The sequence below is a fragment of the Tripterygium wilfordii genome, chromosome 15 (genome assembly GCF_013401445.1).
Source record: "Tripterygium wilfordii isolate XIE 37 chromosome 15, ASM1340144v1, whole genome shotgun sequence".
Classification (NCBI taxonomy): Eukaryota; Viridiplantae; Streptophyta; class Magnoliopsida; order Celastrales; family Celastraceae; genus Tripterygium; species Tripterygium wilfordii.
This window is the reverse complement of record NC_052246.1, coordinates 1,063,286-1,082,386: the sequence shown is the minus strand read 5'-3', so window position 1 is coordinate 1,082,386 and position 19,101 is coordinate 1,063,286. Positions and strand designations below refer to the sequence as shown.

The following is a 19,101-nucleotide window of genomic DNA, read 5'->3' as shown; positions in this document are numbered from 1 at the left end:
GATCAGCTCCTGAAAGCACCCAAACAGTCTCGATCTGCAAAAATTTTAGGCCTTACTGGTCCAATTAGGGTTTCTCGAGGTTCACCAATGGCGATGGCTGCTCTCCGACGCGAAGGGAGGCGTTTTGCCCCCTTGATCTCTCCCCGCCCGATGGTCGCCGCCCGCTCCTCTCTCATTCCTGAGTAGGATCTTCCTCTTCTCTTTTAACTCCTCTCTCTCTCTCTCTCTCTCTCTCTCTCTCTCTATATATATATATATATATATATATGTATGTATCAAATTTCACTGCGATCTGTGTTCTCCATTTCGTACTTCCCATGTTGATATGGAAAAATGATTCTTTTTTCGGGAATGGGGATTTCGTCTCAGTTATATTAATCGCGTTTGTTTTATTTAGAGTATTGATTGGATTTTGGATTTGTATGAGGTTGGAATTAATTTATCTCATTTTCTGGGACATGGGACATGAGACATGGTCGATAACAAATGACGAGGTGTTTGTGTTTTTTGGTCCGCGTTGATAGACTTTGAAATGTAATTGTTTTTCGCTGTTTTATTTTTGTTGTTTCCTCAATTGAAAGAAACTGCTCAATCAAGCTGAATATATGTGTTCGTGTGGTGGCATTTAAAACTGTAATTTAATATGAATTGTTGGTTGTGATGTGAGTCTTTGAAAAAGGATGAAGCCTGGGCAATCTGGAGATAAGGCATGGAATTCAACAAAGAAGTGCCTTGAATATCCTTTAAATTGAAGGGTTAGCTCAAATGTACAATTGTGCATCTATCTTTGACTTTCAGGCCGCCTAAAACAGTAAAACCACTCTATGTTCTAGGAACTTATTACCTTATTCACATGTTCTAGTAGAGGTGTATATTCAGTAGGATTGGATCAGATATGTTGAACTATCTCTAGTAACATGTTTTCATTTGGGTTTAAGATATCTCAGAAAACACGTTACGAGAAGGTGGACTAACCGACTAACATATACTGTGATAAACATGTATGCCGGACCAACAGGGGATGTTGATAACTGTTGGGAAATTTGATGATAATATAGAATTTCTTAATTACTTCTTGGGAATCGAAATACAGTCCAATATTCGAATCATCATTTCATTTTATACTTTATTACACTAATTTCTGGTTCTTGCTCCAAATTTTATAGTATATGTATATGCAATTTGAATAACTAACTCGGTTCTAATCGTTTTGTATACCTCTCATCGTTTTAAATGAAAATTTCTTTTACCTTTCAAAATTTGAGTAACTAACTTAGTATGAGCAGGGAGCAAGCCCCTCTTGGAGTACGTTCTATCTCAACTCAAGTGGGTAAGCATCATTGGTATTTTTTATTTGCTGTCTTTGTCCTAGTCTGGTTTTCACTCTTGCAGTCCTCCGTTGAATTGATTTTTTTTTTTTTTATAGTTGATAAGTTTGGTTGCTTTATTGCTTATGCAGTTAGAAACCGCATGAAGAGTGTGAAGAACATTCAGAAAATTACGAAGGCAATGAAAATGGTTGCAGCCTCGAAGTTACGTGCCATTCAAACCAGAGCTGAAAATTCACGTGGCCTTTGGCAGCCTTTCACTGCCCTTCTTGGTGATACCCCAAGTATGTTTATCAACTAACATAAAGCTATATCTACACTAAAGTTCACTTAAGTTATTTTGTTTTATGATATAATTTGACACATTCATTGATGTACATTTTGTTAATATGTTTATCTTAAGCTTTGATTCATTGCAAGCACCTGAGGCTAACATCTACTTTTCCTCTTTGTATCTTGATTATGTAGATTTTATCTTGTACTGGTAATTTGTTCACCTTATGCCTATTATGTCTAGTATTGAAAATTGGCATGAAAATAATGTTCTGCTTTGGCCACTGAAAACTTTACACTTACATCTCCAAACTAATGAGGGAAGGAGCTTCGGCAGAATCTTCAATCATGCTATCAATAAATTTTCCACACCTAGATGAGTGCTTTTATAGGTGAACATGTGGCTCAGTGGTAGAGTTACAGGGGTGCAAGCTAGGGGCCACTTGTTCCATTCCTGGAAACAGCCTCTTCACAATCTCTTCACATATTGTATGGAGCATAGCTGTGTTGTTGATATGCATCTATATTAAGGAATATTGAAGATTGCGATGAGATTTTTTTGGTTCTGTGGTTATTGAACACCCTTGGTGCCTTAACAAAAAAATTTCCCAATCATAAAACAACATGACGTTAGGCATTTGGTAATGTGCATTGAAAGTTATATTGGAAACCTTTGAATCAATACCTGCATCATTGTTCCCCAACTAAAGAAAACTAGAAATGAATTTTCAAAAAAGTTGAGGTTGCATGAGCTCTTGTTGGACTTCTCCTTGTTCAGTTAAGAACATTTTGATTGATTCTTCTGCCCCTTTTTTTTGAATGTAAAATAAATTTATTGAAACTTATTGAGAACGTACCAAGTAGGTGCAGCTCAAAAAGGGCAGTACAAAGAGAGATCACAGAGAAAGATCTATGAACTCCAAAAAGTTGCCACTGTTACATGTAACCAAATTTGGAAACCGAAATTTTCAACGACAGTATCAGAGTTGCAAAACAATTGTAGGGTAGACTGTACATTGTTAATTATAGAATCACAAAATCATTCTTTCTTTCTTTTTTAAATACCACCAAGAATTATGCTTGCGGTTGGAATCGAACATTGGGCACTCATATGCCTAACCCAGCCGTTTGCCAACCAAGTCAACTCTTGTTGGTCACAAAATCATTCTTTCCTTTTCATGACTTGTTTCAGTAATTAACTGCTCTACATGTTTGTTCTGTTTCCATTACCTGTTTAACTGTTTTACATGTTTGTTGCATTGCAGGTGTCGATGTTAAGAAGAATGTCATTGTCACTATTTCTTCAGACAAAGGTCTCTGTGGTGGAATCAACTCCACAGCAGTTAAGGTTAGCAAGGCCTTGCTCAGGCTGAGTTCAGGTATGTTTTGCAAATATAAATGAAATTTGATGATTGCTTATTATTTATTATTGTAAGGATTGAGTGTCTAAGGTATTCTCTAATGCTACAGGTCCTGAAAAGGATATCAAATATGTTGTTTTGGGAGAGAAAGCAAAGGCTCAGTTGGTACGTGACTCAAAGAAAGACATTGAACTTTCCATAACTGAGTTGCAAAAAAATCCCTTGAACTATACACAGGTCAGTCTATCATGTGCTATCTTCTCTTTACTGTTATATACGACATGGGAATCTACTAAACATAAAACATTTATTTTAGAAGTGAATTATACCATGGCAATTTCTTTCCTTTATAAAAAATAACAGATGCTTATAGAAATAGCAGCATTTCATTACGTCCCGAGTGAAATGGTTTCCATTTCAGGTCTCTGTTCTGGCAGATGACATCTTGAAGAATGTGGAATACGATGCATTGAAGATTATCTTCAACAAATTCCAGTCAGTAGTTTCGTTTGTTCCAACAATGGCAACTGTACTGTCACCTGAGGTGACTAATGCATCAACCGGAATGATTGCTCTTTCTTTCTAATGTAGATTGTGCTTTGTGGTTGTTAATACCAAATGATGATATGTTCATTAAGGTTGTGGAGAGAGAGGCCGAAGCTGGGGGAAAGCTTGGCGATCTAGACTCTTATGAGATTGAAGGAGGTGAAACAAAGGGTGAAATACTACAGAATCTTTCTGAGTTTCAGTTTTCTTGTGTAAGTTTTGATGTTTGAAACTTAAATCTACTCTCTTTTTTTCCTGCACAACATGCGACCATGCCCACGGAAGGCAAAGAATATTAATGTAAATGTCCACCACCTGTCAATTCACAATATTTTTTGAAACTTACCTGGGAAATTCACATTTTGCTAGGTTATGTTCAACGCAGTGCTGGAAAATGCCTGCAGTGAACAGGGAGCGAGAATGTCGGCCATGGACAGCTCTAGCAGGAATGCTGGAGATATGTTGGATAGACTCACATTAACATATAACAGGTCTCTCTCTCTCCCTCTCTCTCTCTCTCTCTCTCACACACATGCACACGCGCACGTGGGCACACACACACACACAGAGTGGCAGGTAGACATGAGAATTGTTTAGTAAGCAGCTCACCTTAACAGTGAATAGATGGTAGGGTGATTTAGCTCTTTACATGGAATGGATCAAGAACTAAGCAACTATTATTGTTTTCCTATATCTATATATTCACCAGTGATGTCATTTACGTGAGCATTTTGTTACAGAACTCGTCAAGCATCTATCACTACTGAATTGACTGAGATCATATCTGGAGCATCAGCACTTGAGGGCTGATTGTGAGAATCTTGATGCCTAAGTTGTTTTTGATGATTACGAAATAAAAGCAATCAGCAGAGAGCCTTGGTTTCAACTATCGGATTTCTGTAATAACCCCTCAATTAAGGGAATTGAGATAAAAAAATGTGTTTTGATGGTTGAAGTTATTTTTCGATATACTAGTACTTTCAAGCTTTCTGCCTTAATGTTGGATCTTGAATGGCTTTGTGATTTTAAGACGATTGTAAATTTCACAACATTGATTTGCAGCATTCTCCTTCCATGAGCTTGCAACATGGAGATGTAACTTATTGGGTGTCAATATAAATGGAGAAAATGCAAAACTGCAAAACATTTATGATTGAGTTGGTTGGATCGCTGGTTGATTCGAACTCTTGACTTCAAATCTGGAGAGAGAACCAACTAGCGAAGTGGTTAATTGATTTAGTCACCTGCTTTCAAGTCATCCCTCAACAAGACTAGGTTGGCATGTGGAACTGCTATCATGAGTGAAACAAAGATTAGGTTTGGTTTTTTTTTTCCTTTTGAATTTAAATATTGAATAGATTGGTTGTTGAGATTATACCTAATCTAACATGAATTTAACATAAATTGTTTTTTCTTTTGTCAAAGGACGATCATATCTAAGGTCTCATTCAACATATTTCTTGGGTTCAGACTATTTGCACCCCACATTTTTCCCGTTAAACCCCAATTTACAACACATTCCAAACAGAGTCTTCTATCCCTCCTAGACTTTAACCTTTGGCAGCACGATCCCTTCTCTCTCTCCCCCTCTCCACCTCCGCTTCTTGCATCAACTCCTCCTCTCACTTCCTCCCCTCCACACCTCCATGGCAAGCTTCGCCTGAACGTGTTTCAATTTATGTTCAGATATTCGTCGCAAGACCTTCAATAAGCTGCGCACAACTCTTAGCCAAGCCAGATCTCCCTCTAACTCCCTTTCCGCCTCTCATACCCTCAAGGCCCTTGCTCTAGATGTATTGATGCCATCAAGATGAAGGTCTCTCAGTTCTGTAAGATTTTGAACCAGAGTTATAAGATCCAGATGTTGATTTGGACCCTAAGGATGGAGGAGTGATTTCGTTGCAAATGTTGATTTGGAGGAGAGAAGGGGTATATGTTGATTTGGACCCTCTCTCCATACTTTCTTACTGTAAGAGTTGGTGGTGGTGGTGGTGTTGGTGTTGGTGAAGAGCTGGCAGTGGTGGTTGAGGAAGAGTTGGTGGTGGTGTTGGTGTAGAGGGATTACTTGGGGTGCAAAGGAATATTTTAGGGCTGTGTTTGGTGTTGGGGTGTGAATGGGAAAATGAGAGGTGCAATTAGCCTCCACCCAATATCACAAACCTAACCCCTCATGTAACATGTTCCTTACTGTTTTTATAAATCATATATTCAGGCCAAAAAGCCTAAAGCCAAAAGGGATTTTCTTTTCAAATTTAGGGTATGGCAAAGCATATATAAACAGAATTGTTGTCCAGTGTCCACTTACAGCCGGCTTTCAGGATTATTTTGGTGTGACCCCCACCATTGAAAATAAACCACATCATTGTATTAGCAAAAAAAAACATTTAATCCCAATTATATTTATATATATATTCTTCAATGCGTTATTTGCAAAATCATAATGCGTAAAAGCATTAACTTTGAAAATATACGTATTTATATTTTAAAAACTATAAAATGTTTTTTTGGGCAGCTCAACAAAATGTATATAAATAAAATTAAATATTTGCTCGTCAAGAGAATAAGAATTTATATTTGCCGAATTACTTAAGTTTGTCTTTTTTTTTCATTAATTAAAAGTTGCCTAATCTTGTAGCAAGTGTCCCTGCCTCGTGGAGTGTGGATAACGGGGCAACGGTCATTAAAGGAATCCAATCTCAACAACGTTGTCTCCTTCTTCTTCTTCTTCAGGAGTCGAGTTCATTAATCTTTGACCTCACAACTTCGCAGATTCTGTTGGGACTATAGCAGCAGCCCACTTGGCGTTTTTTCCTCGTCCTTTACCGCTTTACGTCAATTACTTTGCGTATGGTGAGCTGGTTTTTTGGCTTAATGGTTACTGTCCATTTGATGGGTTTTGCATAATGAAGGCTGTTTTCATGTGGGTATGCTTTGAATGTTGAGACCTTTTGGTCAAGTGAGTTATCTAATTATATTGGGGATGTTGCTGAACTTTTTTTTGTAGAAAGGAATTTGTTAATTTGCTGAGTTTTGAGGTGGATTAATCTTTTTGGATTTGGGCGGCCTTTTTAAGTTCCTGATATCTGTTTTTACAGGAAGGAAGAAGATTGTTAATTGCATCGGGTGTTGCTGCTGCTTCTGAAATTTGTGGCTTGGGGATTGATTTTCTTCGGTTATAAAGATGATACTGGTTTCTTCTGCAAATTTTTGGTTATTCCTTTTTTTCTCGCCTTATTAATTGTCTTTTTTCAAGTGATTGGGGGTTTCATTGAAGTCTTAAGGGGTTCCATCTGACTGTTTTGACATTCTTATTCGTTCAGAAATGAGTACTAGGATTTTGTGCAGATGAGCAAGTTTTATCTGTGTAATCAGGATGCTTTCTCAATCAGTGGAATCACTTGTTGTTCTAGGATTGATTCTTGAACTTAAAATTTTAAGTGTAGAAATTTGTTGCTTTTGTGATTTTGGAATCATGGAACTGGTTACCCCTGGCCTTCTTGTCGTTAGAATTGAGGCAGAGTGGAAAATGAGCGTTGTGGAACTTGGATAGTGTAATAACTTTTTCTAAGGAAGTGAAGCATAAATGGACTTATGGGTTGTGGCAGCAGCTGCTGCTACTGGATATGTAGCTAAGTATTGGAAGAATCTTTCTAAGGATGAGAATAGCTTACCAGAGTTGGCTTCTGATGTCCCCAACATTGGGAATCCTGAATCTCCAAGCTCTCCCTTCTCCAGGTTCAGACAGAGAAAGAGGCTTGGAAAAGATGTGTCCGCTGATATGGGAAAGGGGTTGGATCCAATATATTCAGATAAGCATCAACTAGAGTGTACTTCAGCTGCAGAAGTGGAATCTACTGATTGGGATGTCCTTCCTACATCAAACTCAGTACCAGCTCTGTTGGAAAGTGATAGCCTAATTGCAAATTGGGATGGAAGTGGGCCAAGTGGTGATATTGGTGGTAACTATGATAACAATTCTATGGAAGAATTGGATTCTTTACATGGTTCATTGAGGAAAAAGGGCTATCTCAGACCTAAATATTTTCCTGGGCATTTTGTTAAACCTTTAAATTCCATAGAAAGTTGTCTTATGGCTCAGCTACCGGTGGAACATGCTGATATGGAAGAATATGTTCTTAGTGCTCCTCCATCACCATGCAGACCAACTATGAGGCCTTTGCTTGTAACTAATGGAAGCAAAATTATTGGCAGAGCACGTGGTGATTTTTCTAGTGCACAGATCAGAATTGATGATGATAGACAAAGCAAGGAGGGAATCGTTTCTGGCGTTCCCCAATTACCCAGTGTTGGGTATTCAGGTCACCCCAGGAAGCTCAAGCTTAAGAGAAGACAAGGGCACAATGGCAAATTAAGCAGTTCCAGTAAACTGCACAGCAGGAAGCACTTTCAGCCACAACACGGTAATGTATCCTGCTCTGCTCTCTTTTAAATTCCCTATATGTGTCTCAAATGCTATTTTGATGGAAGTTGTGGGTAGCGTCTTCAAAATGGGTGGTTGCATATCCTTTTCTTTTGGCTCAATGAGGAGTTTGTTGTTGATGAGCTTATACCACTCGATGCAGTAGACATTTTGCAGCTGTAATGTCACACCCTTGCTGGTTGCTGGTATTTCTTGAACTTCATTTGTTCTTTGTCCTTTCTTTTTGGGGGTAGGAAAAGATATGTTTGTATTTGGTGTAACACTTTTTGTTTGGAAATTGGATGGTTATCTATTAATATCTAACTAAATTCATGAACTACCGCTTTCACTCTCTGTCCAGGGCCACACAACGGAGCATTTTTATTCTATCTCGGGGTCTCCATTGGTGTAATATATTCTTTCATGACAAATACGAGAGAAGTGAACAAATTGAAAGAATTGTTGAAGCAGACAGAAAGCTTGGTTCAAGATCTACAGGAGGAACTTGATATGAAAGAATCATTGACTGTGAAGGAGCTAGCTGATGAGACATCTCAATCACAAGATGGATGTGACCATGCCTCTCACGACATAGCGCAACCATTTTTCTCTGAACACTATAAGAATAATTCAACAGGTAATGATAGTAAAGAGTGTAACAATGAGAAGGCTGTGGAGAGCTCAGAATCTATGAGTAAAATTGAAGCCGAGCTTGAAGCTGAACTTGAGAGGTTGGATTTGAATATAAATACATCTATTTACCAGAGAAGACTGCCCAATCTTGACGTGGTCAGCATGTTCTCTATCATAGCATTTTTGTTAGTTTGACATATCTAGTTTCTTGCTTAATGGTAATCTTGTTTACATATTTAAACTATAATAAGTTGCATGTAGTTAGTTTCCCTAAATCACTACTCATTTAGCACCTCTTCTGCCTGTTCAACTGTTGCTCCATGTTTTGAATTTTTCATAGTTAAGGGTGTAAGACATATGCTTTGAATCAATTCTGTAATTTCTTCACCGTCTGTTGAATTTGATGAAATCAACAAAGGTGGTCTGGAACGAAGAATGTTACGAGAACTTTTCAGATTTGATTAAAACTACTCAAGAGTCAAGATTCATTAGGTTGCAAGTCATACTGGTGGCACCTACTCAGATTTCATTTTTCTTATTCCCTTGGCATTCTAGAGATAATGATTGTCCGTGAAATGACAATGGTCAAATTATTATATGGTATAAGCAGTTCAGGTTAGTAAAGAAGTTTTGTCTCTTTTCCTCAAGAACCATCCTTCTGTTTTGTTCTCTGATCATCTGCTGGCATTCTATCCATCTGTTCTCTTGAATGGTTTTGGTAGATTACTGCATTTACTAGCGTATGATGTTTTGAAAAGAATACTTGCTCTTCCGCTTTGGTGAATTCTTCTTGTTACAGCACTGAGATTATGTGTCCAAGTGGTTGCAGCCTAAATGGCGCTGACTGCGAGGTAATTATAGGAGTAACAATTCTGAAACTCAGACATTGAGACCTTAGGAGATTGTTTTGTTGGGATGTAGTTGGAAGAAAGTAACAGCAAAAAATAAGTGGGCAGATTCTCTATTGCACCTCTGTGTATACTAGGAATTAGAACATGTTCTTGACTGGTAGATTTATGATTTATTTTACGAGTTCTAATAGAGCCTAAACTTTGTTGCAGCTTGACACAGATTTTGCTGCCGACTTTGCTGAAGGCGAATTGAAAGTCGATATGGTCGATGGTCAAACCGTTTCCCATCTGAAGTCAAATCAAGATAAGAGTGGCACCTCCACAGATCATTTTCAAAATTATGTGGTTTCACCCCGAGAACTAAGCTTGCGTTTGCATGAAGTTATTCAATCAAGACTAGAAGAACGCGTGAACGAGCTTGAGACGGCCCTTCAAAGCATCCAGAGGAAGATGCAACTCGGAGAATCAGAATACGACAATTCTTGGAGAAAGTTAGCATACCATGAGCTCATCTATTCATTCATGCCCGAAAGTCCAATTGCTAAAGAAGAAAGCAACTCCATTCCACAGTCTTTAGTTATGAATTTATCAGAAGCAGCTCTAGATGCATACAACGAGTCATACGAAGAGCTAATGAAGACAAACGAGTCAGAAGAGGAGGATTCTCTATCCGGGGTTCACAGAAACATCCAACAAATGGACTTGCAGAGTATTTCATGGGGCAAAAACGGTGAGCTAAATGGCTTGCACCATACTCCAAGTAAAGAAGAAGCATCAAAGGAATTTTGCTCCAGTCAGGTGAAATCATCACCAAAGCAATGCTCAAGGGTCCAGGAATTACTGGATGTTGGCACAAGTGCGGATGAGAACACTGATAGCGATGATGAGATGGATCAGCAGTTGATAAAGCAAATTGTGGAGAAGACCAAGAAAGGTTCCCCTGTAGTGCTGAATGCACATAAAGCATTGTTTCTGATGAATGAAATAGAACATTGAAAAGAAATTACAGTCTCTGACAAGTATAGTTCTATAAAGAATTTGTATTACAATAATTAACAGCTGATATATCATTAATTTTCTTCATTCTAACCTATTTTCTTTACCCTTTTGACACAGGATTATAGAGAGAGATTTGACTGAAACATCAATTTACATCCCCTTGACGATAAAGCACACTATTTTTTGAATGCACAAAATTATACCAGCCCGTATGGGGGGAACAAATCAACAGTTAAAAAGTAAGTAATTTCAACTACTTGAAGAAGTCTGTTTTCACGTCACAAAGAAAAACAATTCCAATGGACATAATAGAAAGAACAGGATAAATGGCATAAACCAGTTCGAGAAAAAGGTCAAGAGGCGAAATAAATATCAAAATAGACAGTCTATTAATACTGATTGAAGCACTTTCGCTTGCTTCTGCTTCCAGGTGGCTCCGCTTTTCTCATGCTCTTTTTGCAAAGTCCCCAGTATCATCAAAGTCGTCCTTGTAATTTCCATCCAAAGGTTCACCAGAGTTCGTATCTCCAGTTGCATTGTCCATGCTGTTACCTTCATTTGCCCCAAACTGCTCACCCCCTCCATATCCCAAACCAGAGGTTCCACCAAATCCATCAACAGTGCCACTGTTTCCATCAAATCCACCACTGGCAGAGCTGACATTTCCTCCGTAGGAACCACTGGTAAAACCTCCACTGCCATAATTTCCTCCACTCCCAAAGCCATCACCACCAGTATTACTGCCATAACCACCACCAGTATTACTGCCATAACCACCACCATAACCTCCACCATAACCACCACCACCATAGCCTTGGTTATAGCCTCCGCCAAAGTTTGGACGAGCTCTCTCAGTAGCATAATTCACCCTTATCCGACGACCATGAAGATCCTGCGAGAAAGAACAAATTATATAAAAAGAAACGCTTGAGTCAAAATTTGCCATCAGTAAACTATTGAATTTAAATTTTCAAAAATTACACGAACAAAGGAAATATGGAAGCATCACTAGTCGCATTATTATCAGAAGGTATAAAAACCCTTCTTATTTATCCTAGAGTGTTCCTTACATTATCACTCTATTGTACACAAACCATTGTTATCATGCATCCATATATGGAAATCAAAGTCTAACAAGAACAAAAAAAATATAAAAGTTGGCGCGCAGAGTTTATGGTTTGGTTATATATTTCGCTATTTCAAAACTCTCTATTGAAGAAATCCCACAAATCATGACACATTCTTGTAAATACTAAAGGAAGTTTAAAAAGAAAATCATCACACTATTTTCCACACAAACAAAAAAGCACGATAAAGAATAACTCGCATATACCATCATGTTTCATTGGAAAATCAACAATCCATTGGTATTTTCAACATAACCTGATGATCTGATATACGAATATATGAAACAGTAACTTTACCTGTCCATCTAAGGCCTGGATGGCAGTGGAAGCATCCTCACTAGTAGTGTAAGTAACAAAGCCAAATCCTCTGGACCTACCAGTCTCACGATCCTGAATGATCCTAGCTGCAGTATATATGTTGAGGTAATCAGCACATACCAAAAAAGAATATATGATAATAAAAAACAAAAAACAAACATGAATAATTAGAAGGGAAATAGTGAAAAAAATGGTAACTAATACAAACTTATTCTAACTCACCGCCCATACCAAGCACATGTGACTAAATGAAAAGGACAATATGACAGTCAATGTCAAACATCAATAGGAATTCAGGACTATAAATGAGCCCTTTTAGCTAACTACGCACCTTCAATGACCTCGCCATATTTACCAAAAGCTTCTCTTAGGCTTGAATCATCTGTGCTAAATGAAATACCTGCAAAAACAAACTTGAGAAACTTTTAGCCTCACCTGCCAAAAAACATGCAAGCTACAATCCAAAGAAAAGACAATTGCACCTCCTACGAAAAGTTTTGAAGATGACATGCAGCGTATTGCTTGATAAATGGAAGGTCTGGATGCAGATAATTCTGCATTGACCTGTTTGGTTGCAGTCTGCCTGAGTATATTTCCAAACTTACTGATGAAAGCCATGACAATGACCTAGCATAAAGCATAAAAGCACAGAGTTCAGTCAAACGAAGTTGTATACTCATTGGAACTTACACCCCAATCGATAAAATTTCAAGCTACAGCTAATGTAGTCATCAAAAACGAAAAATATGTGTTTGGATACACATGCTAGCAAATTAATTTAAGTAAATAAGAGATACCATCCAGTAAATTTTAACTATCCAGGTATGAGCTACATGATGATACCTATTGAAAATTAAATAACATAAATTAAAAAAGCTAAAATATAACATTGCAAGATAGATATATTACAGTAAAGCTACCATATACAACAGTAAATATGCAAGTTGAAATTATATAATCATCACATGCTCTGGAAAATCAGCTCCATGAGTGTAAACATAAAGATTTTTTTTTTTTTGATAAATGAAAAATAAACCTCCTTTAGGGCGCAAGGAATAGAAGGTAGAGCTAACCTGCATAAATTCTTAACACATGCTCTTAAGAACAAATGGTTTCAAAGAATTAAAACATCACAAGTTATCAAATCATTCAGTCTCCACCAGATAATACACGAAACATCGATGAAACGAAGATATTCAAACATGCAATAACGAAAAAATTAATCCAAAACAGGACAGCGAATAACCGGCCACGAACTAAATGCCTACAAAAGTTCAATCTTACACAGAGATAAGAAAGATTCAACAGGTTTATCAAGTACAAACAGAATCAAACCAAAATCGAGAACCGATCAAGAAAGAGAGTATCGCTAAGAGAGATACAAAAGCAAAGACAAGAAGCGAAAACCGTTATCGATTTAGGGTTTTCGAAGGAACGTACCGTTCTAAGCTTCTCGGTGGCACTGCTATACTAAACCCTTTTCGAGGCTTCGAAAGAGGGGTTTTATGTAGGGGAGGGGAGTGTCACATGGAGTCGGTATGGATTGTTTTAGGACGATCTGGTACGTTGAATTCGAATTGGTGATAACAGCCGTTCGATGAGAGTTGACGGGGAGCTCGTAGGTGACGCGTAGCTTTTCCATTGGATCGTGGTACTTCGTCTGTCACAGGTTAGAGATAGTTACTCTTTTCCCTTTTGGTGACGAAAATATCCTGCTATTAAATGACGGTGTTACCCTCGACAGCATAGAAGGATCTGCACTCATCATAATTTATCTCTTTTAGATTTTTTTTCTCCCTTTTTTTTTTACAAAATTATTATATCATTTCTGTTGTTACTCTGCTCTCTTTTCAACCTCCTCTACTTGTGAAAAATCAATGTTCTAAGTTGTAATTATCCAAAGATTTTATCTTCTGCTGCAATACTCCATGGCAATACCCTTTGATTTGATCGATCCCCTGCTACTTCCAGTGAAGAATTGCAGTACATCCTATGAAAGTTACACATGTTTGTATGTTTGTCGTAATATTTATCAGACATGCTTATCAAAATTTTTTTTATGAGATATAGGACTTCAAATGCATTCAACAACCCACTTCACCGTTTAAAATCTGAGACTGAACTTCATGAACTCAGACATCAAATTCTTATATTTTTCAAGCATTTCTCGTAATGTTTTCATCCAGTCTGTATTTGTCTGCTTGACAAAAGCAGGGGCTAGAAACCCCAGAATGACTCAAAGCTGGAACTCTTTACATAGCACCAAAGGTTTCTCCATTAGCATTGTTTTACAAAGGACTTATTCAATCATCTCATCATCCTCATCCACCTCTTGGATCATCATCTTTTTCACGGCCAGAGCAGCATCACTCCTTGGTCCATTGGGTATTTGAATCAGCACATCAGATTTCTGCCCAGTTTCCGCGTTCACAAGTCCACCGTTTTTCTTCACGCGGTAGACCAAGTCCTTCCCATTTGGTCCTGCATCAATGTAGACAGTTGAATTCTCATCAATCTCCTCACGTATCAGCATCCTTGATAGCTCTGTCACCACCTTCTTCTCAAGCCATCTCCTTATAGGACGAGCACCATATACCTGAGAAGACAACAGAAAATTACGCCATGTTAAAATCTTCCAGAATTAAGAAAAGAATTGTTGTTGAAGACTATTTGGAGGATATTACGGTTAGATGACTTACAGGATCATAACTCTCGGCCAGTATATAATCCAATGCAGCATCAGTAACAGCCAACGCAATTCCTCTCTCAGCAAGGCGGCTAGCAACATCCTTCAACTGTAACCTAGCTACTTTCCTCAACTGCTCATGGGATAGAGGATCAAAAACAACAATCTCATCAAGCCGATTCAGCAGCTCTGGCCGGAAGTGCATCTTCACCTGTCAAAATAATCAAAAACGTTAAGCATATGCATGCAAGAAAGGCCACGGGATAACATAGCAGAAAAGAAGCTGCCCGGTTATTTTACCTCTTGCCTAACACGCTCATGAGCAACTTGCATTGAACATTTGCCTGTAAGTCCTGAGAGGAGGTGCTCCGCTCCAAGATTTGAAGTCATGATTATCACTGTGTTCCTGAAGTCGACAGTGCGTCCTTGGCCATCTGTTAACCTTCCATCATCCAAAACCTGAAGAAGAGTATTGAATACAGAAATGTGTGCCTTTTCCACCTCATCAAACAGCACAACACTGTAAGGTCTACGCCTTACAGCCTCTGTAAGTTGGCCTCCTTCCTCATGACCAACATATCTGAAAACCAGAAGAAATGGTGAGATGAGATCACATTCTTTCAATATCGCAGAATGCACAATCAACACATTAAGTGCAAGGACAATTACCCTGGAGGAGCACCAATAAGCCGAGACACAGAGTGCTTCTCCATGTACTCAGACATGTCTATTCTGATTAGAAGATTCTCATCATCGAAAAGCTGTTCAGCGAGGGCCTTGGCAAGTTCAGTCTTACCAACACCTGTTGGACCAAGGAAAAGGAAGGAACCAGTAGGTTGTTGTGGCCTTCCTAGTCCTGCCCTTGACCTCAATACAGCCTCAGCGACAGCACTCACTGCTTGGTCTTGTCCTACTACTCTCTTATGCAACCTCTCAGCGAGACCAATCAATCTCTCTTTCTCATTTTGGCCAAGCCTAGTGACAGGAATGCCAGTCCATCGGCTCACCACTTCTGCAATGTGTTCTGGCCCCACAGTTTCTGTTAACATTACGTTCTCATCAGTGTTAGATTCCAACTGTGCAATCGCAGCTTCAACTTCCTGAATTGCCCCATATCGCAAGTCTGCAGCTCTGGCTAAATCATATCTTCTCTCTGCCTCTTGCAGAGCAATCAGGAGCTCCTCTCGCTTCTGCTTGAGCCTTCTGATCTCATCAGTCCTTTCTTTTTCCTTCCTGTATTTCATCAATAAAGGCTGTAACTTATCCCTGAGATCATCGACCTCTTTTCGGACCTGAAAAATGCCAACAAATTAGATTTGAATTAACGAAAAACACAACAAGTGCAAACAGAGAAACACACTCTCCAACCATTAAACAAGTAAACATACTTACTTCAACAAGTCGAGCTTTGCTAGCTTTATCCTTCTCCTTCTCAAGTGCATGAAGTTCAACTTCCAATTGTATTCTCTTCCTTTCAAGATTATCAATTTCTTCAGGCTGACTATCAAGCTGGACCCTCACATTTGCACAGGCTTCATCAACTAAATCAATCGCCTTGTCAGGGAGATGGCGCCCTACATAGAAAACACATTTGCATTTCATTATCATATTTAAGCCACAACATTTTCAGACATACCAGTCCTCATACGCATAAACACAATTCATATAATCGAAAAGAGACTACGTACCAGTGATATATCGGCTAGACAGCTGCGCCGCAACCACAAGAGCTCGGTCCTGGATTCGAACACCATGATGGCCCTCATACTTCTCTTTCAACCCTCGAAGGATGCTGATTGTGTCAGGAACACTAGGCTCTGCCACATAGACTTGTTGGAATCTTCTCTCGAATGCAGCATCTTTCTCCACATATTTCCTGTACTCCTCGAGCGTAGTAGCACCAATGCACCGAAGCTGACCTCTTGCAAGCATTGGCTTGAAAAGGTTAGCCGCATCCATAGACCCCTCTGTCCTACCAGCGCCAAGAACAAGGTGTATCTCATCGATAAACAGTATAACTTTTCCCTCTGCATCTTCCACTTCTTTTAACACAGCCTTTAACCTCTCCTCAAACTCTCCTCTATACTTTGCTCCAGCCACTAGAGCTCCCATATCCAATGCAATCACCCTAACATCAGCAAGATTACTTGGCACATCCCCTCTCACAATTCTCTGAGCCAAGCCTTCCACAACGGCAGTTTTACCAACTCCAGGCTCTCCAATCAGTACAGGGTTGTTCTTAGTTCTCCGCGAAAGAATCCTTATAACCCTTCTGATTTCTTCATCTCGGCCAATAACAGGATCAAGCTTTCCAGCATCTTCAACAAGGTCTCTCCCATAAGTCTTCAGAGCTTGAAATGTAGTATCCCCAGAGGCACTTTCCACCTTCTTCCCTTCTTTCCCTCTAAGCTTTTCAACCTCAGATTTCACCATTGCAGGAGAAACACCAGCCTCCTTCAACAAATCCCCAATCTGGGAATCTTCCAGAAGGCCTAATATTAACTGATCAACAGCCAAATGTGTGTCACCGCGAGCTTTTTGTGCAGCTTGAGCTCTCCTGATCACCTTAATGAGAGAGGTACTTGCTGGGAATTCATCTGGAGGAGGTGTCTGGGATGGGAGTTTCTTCAAGGCCTGATTGAAGACTCTTTCTGCTGCCTTTGCAGCATCTTCACCACCAGCATTAGCAATAGCTTGTCTAAAGATGCCAGTAGGATCTGATATTAAAGACACAGCGAGATGAAGAGGAGTGAACTGGGCATGACCGGAGTTCATTGCCAGCTCATGAGACTCAGCAAGTGCCTCATTGGTCTTGTGCGTGAATTTATCAGGATTCATCTTTCCCCTTGTCACCTAAAGCAACTGCAACCACGATCCAAAACCCAAATCAGATTAAAAGAAGAGGATGATCCAAATTAAATACTTATTCTGTGTTAAATTCTCTTTTTCGAAAATACAAGGATTGAAGAAGGAATCAAGCAGTTAAGCAAGCAAGAGTATATAATAAGCCGTTCACCTTCTACTTTCACTTTGTCTCCGCAGCTTGAATCGGACTAAAATTTAACAATTCCCGTATCAAGTAAAACATAAATAAAAAACCCATAACCGAATTCTCATACACTTCCATTAGAATCCAAACCTTGAACACGACAAAATTAAGAGAACAAATCTTGCACAATACATTCATATATACTATTGCAAGGACAAACCGATGAAGAGTGAGTGAGAGTTCGTTCTCCTTAGCTGCAAAGGACGCTTTAGAGAAATAGCTTTGAAACGAATCCACAACTTCCTTGGATTTCTCGTTAGTGAAATAAATGGGCGAGAGGAAGTTCCTTTTGTAGTGGCAAAGAAAGACCTCTGGAAGGTCCATGAAACTGATGCTAGAAACTACTAGAGAGACAGAGAATTCGCTCCTGTATATACCCATTGGTTCGTCAGAGAGCGAGCCGGTGGGCCCATATTAGTTATTTTTTCCATTTTTTATTGATTATTTCCACGTGTGCAAATAACAAATTAACCTTTGAAATATATAATGTGAATAATATTACGGTGAGTACAGCTGTACATGTATGTTTATACAAAAAAAAAATCATAGCAAAACCTCCAAGTGTTACATATTCAAAAATAAATTCTTCATCAAGCAAATAAATCAGTATACATTGACCAAGAGAGAAGGCAAACCACTGCACAAATGAGAAACTCGGAAACATTCTAGCAATGGTGATTAATCTTCCTCATATCCAAAGCTGCTATCAGAAAATTCAGATAACATTCTATAGAAGAAGCATGCAATGCAATTAAAAGCCTTCTGCAATCTACAATAATCACTATACATCACCATATGGATACACCCTTCACATGTACGAGGGAATGCAAAACATTCGAGTCACCGAGCCATTCACTATTGTAGCTTGAAAATAATTTAAGAGAACAATTGCGAGATTTGGTAAAACTTAGGGCGTTGAAGAGATTGTGTGTGTTGGGGATCTTCTGTCTGATTGGTGCAACGGATCTGCTGCACCACTGCACCACCCATTGTCATCTTCCAGCGGAACCAATGGATCCGTTGGAGAAAAAGAAACTCCCTGAGGACGCTTCTTTCCACAATGGGAAACGTTTAGCTTTTTTTTTTAATAATGTGGATCCTAAAAATGATAACATTTAGTAATATTTATAACATTAATTTCTTTTACTTTTTTATTATATTTAAAACATTAATTTCAGTTTTGATATAAAAACAAATTATAATTAAATTTAATAATAAACTATATTTATTAGCTTAAATATAATTTTAATGCTTAGAATTATTTTTAACAATTTTAATATTATAAAAATATTTTAACAGTTATAATACTTAAAATAAAGAAATATTAATATTTTATTAATTAAAAATTAAAAATATTTATTAATTAATACTTAAAATTAATTTTAATAGGAATTATATTTATTAGATTAATTTTAATATAAAAAATAATATTATTTACAGTTTTTCCGCTAGCATCAACTTTTACTTCACCAAACACCTCACAGCATATTTCATAGCTTTAAGCTCAACA

At 38.4% G+C, this 19,101-nt stretch overlaps 4 protein-coding genes across 11 annotated transcripts; 2 read left to right on the top strand and 2 right to left on the bottom strand.

Annotated features, from left to right (window-relative positions):
* The first annotated feature begins 2 nt into the window (after nucleotides 1-2).
* Nucleotides 3-4,607, top strand: LOC120016017 (ATP synthase subunit gamma, mitochondrial). The gene is made up of 9 exons (XM_038868577.1): nucleotides 3-182; nucleotides 1,287-1,330; nucleotides 1,460-1,612; nucleotides 2,867-2,980; nucleotides 3,072-3,199; nucleotides 3,384-3,506; nucleotides 3,601-3,720; nucleotides 3,878-3,999; nucleotides 4,249-4,607. The coding sequence occupies exons 1-9, from the start codon at nucleotides 88-90 to the stop codon at nucleotides 4,316-4,318; spliced, it is 969 nt and encodes a 322-aa protein (XP_038724505.1). The 5' UTR covers nucleotides 3-87; the 3' UTR covers nucleotides 4,319-4,607.
* A 1,550-nt stretch (nucleotides 4,608-6,157) lies between these two features.
* On the top strand, nucleotides 6,158-10,501 carry LOC119979958. 6 transcript variants are annotated; one of them, XM_038822583.1, is made up of 5 exons: nucleotides 6,158-6,358; nucleotides 6,604-6,718; nucleotides 7,244-7,929; nucleotides 8,290-8,717; nucleotides 9,623-10,501. In XM_038822583.1, the coding sequence occupies exons 2-5, from the start codon at nucleotides 6,690-6,692 to the stop codon at nucleotides 10,406-10,408; spliced, it is 1,929 nt and encodes a 642-aa protein (XP_038678511.1). In that variant the 5' UTR covers nucleotides 6,158-6,358; nucleotides 6,604-6,689; the 3' UTR covers nucleotides 10,409-10,501. The 6 variants fall into 6 exon arrangements, with proteins under 6 accessions (XP_038678511.1, XP_038678514.1, XP_038678513.1 ...); XM_038822586.1 differs by having other exon boundaries at nucleotides 6,158-6,428; XM_038822585.1 differs by having other exon boundaries at nucleotides 6,158-6,432.
* Nucleotides 10,502-10,643: 142 nt separating this feature from the next.
* On the bottom strand, nucleotides 10,644-13,447 carry LOC119979959 (glycine-rich RNA-binding protein 4, mitochondrial-like). The gene is made up of 5 exons (XM_038822587.1): nucleotides 13,297-13,447; nucleotides 12,339-12,483; nucleotides 12,188-12,256; nucleotides 11,836-11,942; nucleotides 10,644-11,303 (listed from the first exon to the last, which is right to left on the bottom strand). The coding sequence occupies exons 2-5, from the start codon at nucleotides 12,472-12,474 to the stop codon at nucleotides 10,857-10,859; spliced, it is 759 nt and encodes a 252-aa protein (XP_038678515.1). The 5' UTR covers nucleotides 12,475-12,483; nucleotides 13,297-13,447; the 3' UTR covers nucleotides 10,644-10,856.
* A 505-nt stretch (nucleotides 13,448-13,952) lies between these two features.
* LOC119979957 (chaperone protein ClpB1) lies at nucleotides 13,953-17,916 on the bottom strand. Of its 3 annotated transcripts, none has more exons than XM_038822578.1 (7): nucleotides 17,792-17,916; nucleotides 16,231-17,410; nucleotides 15,935-16,116; nucleotides 15,212-15,834; nucleotides 14,843-15,122; nucleotides 14,556-14,753; nucleotides 13,953-14,452 (listed from the first exon to the last, which is right to left on the bottom strand). In XM_038822578.1, exons 2-7 carry the CDS (start codon nucleotides 17,378-17,380, stop codon nucleotides 14,156-14,158), a joined length of 2,730 nt encoding a protein of 909 aa, XP_038678506.1. In that variant the 5' UTR covers nucleotides 17,381-17,410; nucleotides 17,792-17,916; the 3' UTR covers nucleotides 13,953-14,155. The 3 variants fall into 3 exon arrangements, with proteins under 3 accessions (XP_038678506.1, XP_038678508.1, XP_038678505.1); XM_038822580.1 differs by having other exon boundaries at nucleotides 16,231-17,404; nucleotides 17,752-17,889; XM_038822577.1 differs by having other exon boundaries at nucleotides 16,231-17,404; nucleotides 17,559-17,830.
* Nucleotides 17,917-19,101: the final 1,185 nt, after the last annotated feature.

What these genes read in the sequence shown, in the direction of transcription:
- LOC120016017 (XM_038868577.1), top strand. Translation starts at nt 88, where the DNA reads ATGGCGATGGCTGCTCTCCGACGCGAAGGGAGGCGTTTTGCCCCCTTG. An exon ending in CTTGCTCAGGCTGAGTTCAG is followed by an intron (nt 2,981 to 3,071) that starts GTATGTTTTGCA and finishes CTAATGCTACAG; the next exon opens with GTCCTGAAAAGGATATCAAA. An exon ending in ATCCCTTGAACTATACACAG is followed by an intron (nt 3,200 to 3,383) that starts GTCAGTCTATCA and finishes TTTCCATTTCAG; the next exon opens with GTCTCTGTTCTGGCAGATGA.
- LOC119979958 (XM_038822581.1), top strand. Translation starts at nt 7,092, where the DNA reads ATGGACTTATGGGTTGTGGCAGCAGCTGCTGCTACTGGATATGTAGCT. An exon ending in GCACTTTCAGCCACAACACG is followed by an intron (nt 7,930 to 8,289) that starts GTAATGTATCCT and finishes CTCTCTGTCCAG; the next exon opens with GGCCACACAACGGAGCATTT. An exon ending in GACTGCCCAATCTTGACGTG is followed by an intron (nt 8,718 to 9,622) that starts GTCAGCATGTTC and finishes ACTTTGTTGCAG; the next exon opens with CTTGACACAGATTTTGCTGC.
- LOC119979959 (XM_038822587.1), bottom strand. Translation starts at nt 12,474, where the DNA reads ATGGCTTTCATCAGTAAGTTTGGAAATATACTCAGGCAGACTGCAACC. An exon ending in ATATGGCGAGGTCATTGAAG is followed by an intron (nt 11,943 to 12,187) that starts GTGCGTAGTTAG and finishes TATATACTGCAG; the next exon opens with CTAGGATCATTCAGGATCGT. An exon ending in TCCAGGCCTTAGATGGACAG is followed by an intron (nt 11,304 to 11,835) that starts GTAAAGTTACTG and finishes TCTTTCTCGCAG; the next exon opens with GATCTTCATGGTCGTCGGAT.
- LOC119979957 (XM_038822578.1), bottom strand. Translation starts at nt 17,380, where the DNA reads ATGAATCCTGATAAATTCACGCACAAGACCAATGAGGCACTTGCTGAG. An exon ending in GTCTAGCCGATATATCACTG is followed by an intron (nt 16,117 to 16,230) that starts GTACGTAGTCTC and finishes TTTTCTATGTAG; the next exon opens with GGCGCCATCTCCCTGACAAG. An exon ending in ATGAGCGTGTTAGGCAAGAG is followed by an intron (nt 14,754 to 14,842) that starts GTAAAATAACCG and finishes TTATTTTGACAG; the next exon opens with GTGAAGATGCACTTCCGGCC.